Source organism: Crocodylus porosus, unplaced genomic scaffold (genome assembly GCF_001723895.1).
Source record: "Crocodylus porosus isolate Cpor-Errol unplaced genomic scaffold, CroPor_comp1, whole genome shotgun sequence".
Classification (NCBI taxonomy): Eukaryota; Metazoa; Chordata; order Crocodylia; family Crocodylidae; genus Crocodylus; species Crocodylus porosus.
Genome location: NW_017728886.1, coordinates 38,235,785 through 38,244,241, shown reverse-complemented (window position 1 = coordinate 38,244,241; position 8,457 = coordinate 38,235,785). Strand labels below are relative to the sequence as shown.

Here is an 8,457-nt window from a genome sequence, read left to right as displayed (position 1 = left end):
TCCCAGCAGCTTGCTGCCTCTCTCACCAAAGAGCGGGCTGTGGTCATGGAAGCCAAAGCCTTCCCGATGACACCAGCGCCATAGTCTTTGGTTAACTACCTGTTAACCAAAGACCTGATCCTCCTCTCCCTCCTCATCCCATACCCCAAGACTGGGAGGATCAAAGAGAACACCACCTGTGCCCCCAGACCCTTAGCCCCACTCCCAAATCCCTGTAGCGCCTCATGACCCGGCTGGGAGTGCTCCGAGTCCTGTCATTGGTGCCCACATGAATAAGGAGCATGCGATTGTGGTCCGTGGGCTGGAGGAGCTTAGGGATCTTCTCCATAATATCTTGGATGCAAGCCCCCAGGAAGCAACAGACTTCCCAGGCTAAGGGGTCAGGGCAACAGATTACCCCTCAGTCCCCCTCAGGATGGAGTCTCCCACAACAAACATTTTATGTTTTGTCTTGTGGAGAGTGGGGGCAGTAGCTGCATTTGGGCCTGTGTTGCCTATGGGAACTGGCAACTCAGCAGGCTCTGCTGGGACTGCAAGAGGTTCACACCTGTTGCTAAGCTCCGGCGGGGCAGGGGCCTTAGTGCAGCAGGCCTTAGGGCCCTTGCCCACATTGGTCCATCCCCCTGACTGGACAGAGCGGGAAGTCCTGGAGGGAGACTGTGGTCTACCCTCCAGCTCCCGCAGCAGAAGGGCCTGGCAGTAGGAGTCAATCTCCTGCTCGCAGTCCCTGATGGTATACAGTCTCTGGACTGTGGCCTGGAGCTCCTCCAGCTTGCGTGCCAGAGACCCCATTAGGGAGCAGACCCCACAAGGGGTGGTAGCCATACTCCCTGGCCCCTGAAAAAGGGACAGGCAGCCTCCGCAGCCAAGAGCCAGGGGCTCCATCTGCATGGAACCTGGAACCATGGGCTTCATCTGGGTGGAGGTCTCCGAGGTGCCAGAGGGGGGCACTGCAGGGCCCTCGGGGTGTGGTGCGTGCCCGTCCACATCATGCCGCTGGTAGGTGGGCTAGGCCTGAGTCTGTCTACCCTGGGGGGCTTGCAGGCAGGGCTTCAGGCCTCCTGTGCAAACCCCGCACTAACTTACACCAGCAGACAAACGTGCCTGTTTGCGCAGCCTGTTCACACAGCTCCAGTCGCATGACTCCCTGAGGGGCTGGGCAAAGTAGGGGCCTGGGAGGGGCTAGACCCGGCCTGGCTCCACTCAGCTGCCTCCTCCCACTCACTAAGGGTTAACCACCTCCCACCACGGGCCCCACTTTCCTCCGGCTGTGCAATGAGTGAACACTAATTAATATACAAAGTACCGAAACAGAGTATACCAGCATGTTTTTTCAACTGGTTTTCTTATAAAAGCATTAGAATCTAATTGTTTCTATAGTTACTCAGCAACATATAATAAAAGTACAAAAATATACCTGTTCTACCACACCTTGGCTGTTTAATTCCTCTGCACAACCCCTCTGCCAGAATGTTTAATCAGCTGGCTGACAATTTTAAGACTCACTAGTTATACTCATATTAAATTTTGATATGGAACCAACTTTCAAGGGAAGTGACACTTGCTCCTACCGTGGGGGTCTTCAAAAGGAAGCCTATCACCTAGCTGGGGTCATTTGATCCCAGCATTCTTCCTGCCCATGGCAGGGGGGTCAGACTTGATTATCTGCTCAGGTCCCTTCTGACCCTACCAACTATGAAACTATGAAGAATACCATAAGTACCATATGCAGCAAGTTGGGGGAAAAAGCTGAATCTAGAGGGTCTGGGGCCTAGACAGTCCAACTACTCACAACATAGCCTCCAGTTTTTTCCACTCTAGACCTTCCAACTTCTGTAACAAATAAAGCAACAGTCCTACAATCACATTCTTCTTCACAATACTGATTCAACTCCAGAGCAGTTCATACTCAGAACTACATGAAATGAAGACTACCACAATTCCATATACTACTTAAATGTATACAAGTCAGTCAAATGGAATTCCAGTTGATAGTATCCCTTTATATCTACCCACGCTAGTCAATATAGCTTTCAGGAGAGCAGAGAGATTAAGCTGCTCCTACTAACTGCCGTAATTAAAGAAAATCTTAACATTTTTACTGCCATGTTTTTACTAACAGTTTTGTGCAAATTAACATTAAGCCAAGTTTAAAGTAGACTAAACATTTTCAAAGACTTCTGCATCAAAGCTTTGACACAGAAGCTCCATCTTATATTGGGCTCAGAATAAAGTGCAACTGTTTTGTCACACCAAAAATGCGAAAGCTTTGAATTCTCTGCCAAACATCTATTAAAATTGATATTCAGCTCAAACTCTGAATAGTTAACCCACAACAATCTAAACAGTAAGCTGCAATATTAATTTGAAGACATGTTAACCAAACTTAACTGAGAGATAAACAGGTTTATCTGAACTATGTTTGTTTTAATAACAGTAAACATAATAATGTATTATAATTTATACAATGCAATAACTGTTTAGTCCTCCAAATAAAAAAAAACAGCCCTCAAAGAAGTTTTGAGTAGAGGTGCCAAATTCTGCTCTCATATGCCCTATTGTAAAGCTGAAGCAATTCTACCGATATCATTGAAGTTATTACAATGGAGATACTACATAGTAGTGTGATAACTGAAAGTGGAATTCAGCTCCAGCATGTTACTAGCTACTAGCACAAAAACAGTGATGAGAAAGTTGGGGGAAAAGAAGCGAAGTGATGGAATAAAGTTAACTGGGTTGCTTGAAATATACTTTTAAAAAACTAACATGAAACTATTAAGATATTTTAGGAATGAAGCATGGCCCATTCTATACTGTGAAACCTGTAGCCGCAGGGGGCCCTGCAGCTAACGGGCCCCGTGTCTGACTGCTCGTCACCCCCTCCCCTGTCATCAGCTTCACATTTGGCTACTCACCACCCTAACCCTAACCCCTCCCCCACCCCCACTGGCTTCTTCAGGGCAGGGGGCTCCCTATTTCTTGCAGGGCATCCCCAAAAATTGTGGGTAGTCCCTGGCTCTCAGGTTCTCCTAAAACACAGAACCTGAGACCAGTACTGGAATATCTGTTCAGGGTTGCTAATCCATGGGTTTTGCTTAATTGCCAGGTATTGGCATATATGAATCAGAGCCTGTTTCTCAGTAATCGGTTCCAGGCTAAACAGGAAGACAGCAAGAACACAGCCAAGAAGGTTGTGTAAGAGTGGAACTGGTTACTGAATACAGAGAACATTCTCAACCTTCCAGCAACATAGGTGCGGTTGGTTTGTGGGCCAGATTCAGCACAGAGTAAGCACAAGGGGTTAGTCAGCGGGTGCAATCCAACATGCTGACCTAGCCCTGTGCACTAAATCTAGCCATGTGCGCCAGATCTGGCTGCATAGTAAACCCATGAGCTGGTATGCAGGGATGTGTCATCCCCACCAGTCTGGAAATTCAGTGGCAGGTGAGCAGTGGCAGCATTAATTGTCATTACTCTGGATGCAACATTTTATAATAAACTAACTACAATTTTGAAAAGTGTCACTAAAGTTTATTCTGTTTGAATTTATAAAAAATGCTATAACCAAAATGCAAACTGCAAAACACCAATTATTGAGAATTAAGACGCTGAATTTTAAACATACAGAGGTACACATAAGGAATGACCTGAATAGTTCCACTGAAGTCAGGAAGACTATTAGTGGGCATAATGTTTAAGCACATGCCTAAGTGTTTGTACCATCAGAAACTAAAACGGTTTTTATTAAATATTTTTCTTTTAGCAGCATGTTTTGCTGCTTCAAAACAAAATGACTTCAAGGTCAACCTTTCAATATGTTAGCAAAGTATTACAATTTTTTTTTTTAATATACTCCGATCAAAATGTTTAAAAGCAGGAACCCAATATCAGTTTCCCCACTATATTTAGGCACCTGTGGGTGCAATTTTCAAAACCATCCTAATGATTTAGGGTCAAACTGAAACTGATGAAGGAATATTACCTAACCAAAGCATTTCTGTTTTTTGACTTGAGGATGCCAACTATATTTGTAAACAACAGCAGCTTCCAATACATGGAGGCTATTTGTTTAAATCTTTTCCATTTATGTTTTTGTTGCTCTTGCATCATAGACATTAATGAGGTCTTTCATTTGCCCTTTTCACCACGGGAAACAAAAAAACATTTTGAGTGTAAAACGTTGTAGAAAGCTTTTTCTAAAAAAATATAAAATCCTACATTTTATTAACAAACTAAGTCTGGGCATCCAATTTGATATAGATCTGTTTTTTGGGCCCGTGGAACACATCTATAACACTTTCTCTAATAAAAGTTCTGATCAACATCAGATGCAATTTCTCAGCTCTTCAGCAAAGAAGGCCTCAAGTGTCTCAGACCGTCTATTCCCCATTTTTGAGTGCTTTATTAGTGGTAAACATGAAATCTATGAAGTGACTTTTCCAAGCTCCTATAGGACTACACTGGCAAAAAGCCAGAGTTCCAGTTCTGATTCCAGTTTAACTAGGATTTAAATAAGCAAACAAGAAACTTGATTTAAATAATTTAAATCTTGCTTTATCTCTCTATTTTAGTTATTTTCCTAAACAAAGTTTCAGTCTCATTCAATCATGTTGATTTCACTAAATTGGTATCTATACATGCTTATTTAAGTAATTATATAGCGTTACATATTTTTAATCAGATTTTAAAGTTAGAAATGGCAAATGATGCATTTATTATTTTACTAAATAATTCCTTTTTTCTCCGTCTCCATCTACACTTTGATAGAAAATAGAGTAGCATTAAAAATTCATAAAACGGATTTTAAAATTGTTTACATTATGTAAAAACTACTGAACTATGATGTTTATAAAAAGCATTTATCAAAACATGTTTTACATTTAAAAATAAATGATTTGTTAAAAAAAAAATTAACTACTGTTAGCAAACATACACATTTTTTTGACCTACAAAGACCAGATTTTCAGAAGTATTCAGATACCTGAAGATACTAAAAGTTCCAGTAGGGTAGCGGTCTGAAGTGCTCAATTGCCAATCAGACAGCTAGGGCATCAAAGCTTAAGCTTCTTTTGAAAATTTTACTTGCCACCAAAATTTAGACATTTTTTAAATTCTGTTTTTTAGGTGCCTTAAATACTTCTGGAAATCTAACCTCTCACCCTGTCCTTCAAATCTTTAAATCTAGTAGATCTAATCTTCTACCATTTTTTAATTTAAAGAAAAATAAGTTTGCTTTCCTGCTGCTTCAATTTCCAATCAAGTTCTAAATTGTGAACAAACTAATATGGATGGATAACATCCTCTGCACCTATTAGCTAAATCAGTGATGCACTACTTTTTCCCCCCTCAGGCCAGATAGACAGTGCCCCAGCTGCTCATAGGCCAGATCTGGCTGGCAGTTACCATCCAGTGACTGGGGTGGGTACAGTGGGCACTGTTCAGCCATGTGGAGGGGGGCAGCTCAGCCCCAAGCCAGCCATGCAGGGGAAGGGGGCATGGCTTGGTCCTGTGGAGAAAGGGGGCATGGCTCGGCCCCAACCTGGCCCTGCAGGGAGGATGGGAGGAAAGAAGGGAAGAAAGGGTGTGGCCCAGACCTGATCCATATAGGGAGGAAGTGGGGGAGTGGCCCAGCCCCACAGGGGCTCTGACAGGCATGTGGGGCTTGAGGTTTGGGAATTTTGCAGAGCAGGGAAGGTGGTCATATTAATGGCTACCCCTGCCACCAAATTTCTTGACTTGAGAGAAGCCCTCCAGGTTGGATGACAAGGCTCTCCAGGCTGCATTTGGCCCACAGGCCAGAGGTTGAGAACCCTTGAGTTAAACTGAAACTAAAATTAAGGCAGAAGTTTTTTTGTGCAAGAGAAACAAAAAGAACTTTTGTTTGAAAAAAAATGTAAATGACATTGCTCACCCTTTAGCAATGACTAACAAATAGTATGCAACACTGTGGCATACTAATAAAGCCTGAGGAAAACTCACAAACAGTTTTCCTATAATACTGTATAATTTTAAAAAACATCCCCTCTAACTCATAAATTTTTTTACAATTAACCACTTTCATTTAAGTGATTTTAATACTTTAAAGTAAAATTAGTCTTTAAGATTAAAATTATATTAGGTAGTAATTCTAATAGGTGTACCTGAAACAAATGTAGTTAATTAAAAAAGTAGTGCCATTAAAGGAAAAAAAGGACTAGATTGCACAGCTATTTGCCAACAACAAAGGAACATAGAGACTCCGAACTCATGAGATTCAATTTCAGATTCTGGAGATGCATGTTCTGTAGTGTGTCATAGACATTGCTGCTCACTCCTGTCTGCCTCACAAACCTCCTTTAGTCCATTCTTACTCTGCTTCTTCCCAATGATCTACCTCCTGCTTGCATCTTTCCTTTCCGCTTACACCCCTAAAGCTTGTGGAGCCATTTTATCCAGCCTGTGGAGCTGGGGGCTTCTGTAGTGTTTCAGTGTCATGGGGCTCCTACTGCAGAGAAGCAGTGGCATCACTGCAGTGGGATAGGTGACTAGCTGCAGTGACACAAGCCATGTTGGACGAGGCCCATGCTCAAATTTAAATCCCATTAAAGCCACACCCCCACTATAAAAACTTGCCAACCCCTGTCCTCTGTCATAGTTCCTGCCCTTTGTCCATGTTTATGCCTAGGCCCCTCCACTACAGCCAGTACCAACTCCTTCTGACTCCTGATACTCCCACAGCCACCACGTAGCAGTTTTCTCTGTCTTTTCCCACTTTGATGCATTTACAACAACCTGCTTCAACCTCCTTGTTCCCCAAGTGCATGAGACCTGAAGAAGCAGAAATAAGCAACTGTAGAGAAAGTCCTGCTCAGCCCCTGGAGTACAGATCTTGAAAATTTAGCTGCCATACAGGAAGTGCAAAATTAACATTTTCCAGTGGCTAATAAAGTTGGAAAAATTTGACAAGATTCCACAAGAACAGCAGAAGTACCAGTACCAGTGCAACCTCCTTGCCAGTCTTCAAGTCTGTCCTGCAGACCTTGGAGACATCAACAATAATTTTTTTTCTTATAATAGCTTCACCAATAAAACATGGGCAGAACATTTTCTTGATCTCAATTTCAGAAAGAACAGAACATTTTTAGCTGAAACTTTCAGAAAACCCACACAGACAAGAAGCAGAGGTGCAATATGGGAAATGTGAACCCAAACAGCTAAACTTAGACACAGTATATGCAAATGAAAACAAGGTGCAGGCAACTGGCAGTGCTACAACTCTATCTGTAACAAATGAAATATTGAATAGAAGAAAACAACTGCTTGGTAACCTCATGATAAATAAGCAGAGGAATATTAAGAAAAATAAAGTCACTTGACATTACTTTTTTTAAAAAGTTATTTCGTTTTCATTATGTACATGCAGGACGTAATGAATTTGAAAATTATCTTAACGTATTTTCCTCCACTTTGTCAAGTCTGTGCTTTTTAAACTTACCCCTCCTAGTTCCTTGAGATCCTTCTCTAATTTTTCAGAAATCATGTTGGACGGGACATCAAGGTAAAACACCTTCCCGTAAAGTGGCTTGTACTTGGATTTCTCTGGCTTGGCCGAGTCTTTCTTCAGAGTTCTCAGAGAGGGCCTTGTTTTGTCTGTTTTTCCTTGCATGTCACCTGCTGCCAAAAGGTAGAGGATATCATAAGGGTAGTATTTCAACAAAAGAATGTGTTTTACTTTAAGGCCCCAATTTAAGTATGAACGAAGTTAAGCTTAGTTTCTGCATACGCTAGTTTTTAAAACTGAATCTGGCCTTAAGGTGTACTAAAAAAGACAGAAGCTCCAGCAATAGAGTACCTGGCCACAAAGCCAGTAAGTACTACAGCATGAAAAAGGCAGGCAAGGGTCTCTGAGTAAATGCACTATCTTTTATTAGACCAACAAAACAGATGGGAAAAAAATCTTCTTTGCAAGCTTTTGGCCACAAACAAGGGACCCTTCTTCAGGCACCAGGAGAGTCAGCTGCGTTGCATGCGGTCTCCCGGGTTCAACAGAAACCAACACACAAAATGCAGGTCTATGAAAATGCAGATGGTGGCAGTGAGGCTCAGAGGCCGCCCAGGAGAGCAGACAGGACACCAGCCTCTGCCTCAAGGAGGGTGCTTGTGCCCAAAAGCTTGCGAAGAACATTTCTCCCCCCAACTATTTAGTTGCTCTAATAAAGGATTTCATATTTACCCAAAAACCCTGGTCTGCCCGTGTGCTGACACCCACACCCCGACAGCACGTTCGCGATCTCATTCAGGAGACATTTTGGTCGGCCTCCAGCGGATTGTAAAAGCAGCAGCAAAACCGACGGTGCCCACCTAGAAGGCCTAACCCTAAAAACGGCTCCCTGCGGGCTCCCGAGCGCCGCTCCACGCCTGCTGCCCTAGGGGAAGCGCGGGACGCGGCCCGCAGCCCGGGGCAGGCGCGCGCGGCCT

The 8,457-nt window shown here is 43.1% G+C and overlaps 1 protein-coding gene across 2 annotated transcripts in view; it reads right to left on the bottom strand.

Annotated features, from left to right (window-relative positions):
- The window catches only part of DBF4 (DBF4 zinc finger), a 24,139-nt gene extending 15,718 nt beyond the window's left edge, over window positions 1-8,421 (bottom strand). The window contains exons 1-2 of one of the 2 annotated variants that reach the window (XM_019532835.1): window positions 8,341-8,421; window positions 7,475-7,653 (exon numbers count right to left, since the gene is read on the bottom strand). In XM_019532835.1, coding sequence (XP_019388380.1) covers window positions 7,475-7,645 — 171 coding nt within the window. In that variant the 5' untranslated portion in view covers window positions 7,646-7,653; window positions 8,341-8,421. The remainder of the gene's footprint in view (window positions 1-7,474; window positions 7,654-8,340) is intronic. The other variant, XM_019532826.1, reaches the window with a different exon arrangement.
- Between the last annotated feature and the right edge of the window lie 36 nt (window positions 8,422-8,457).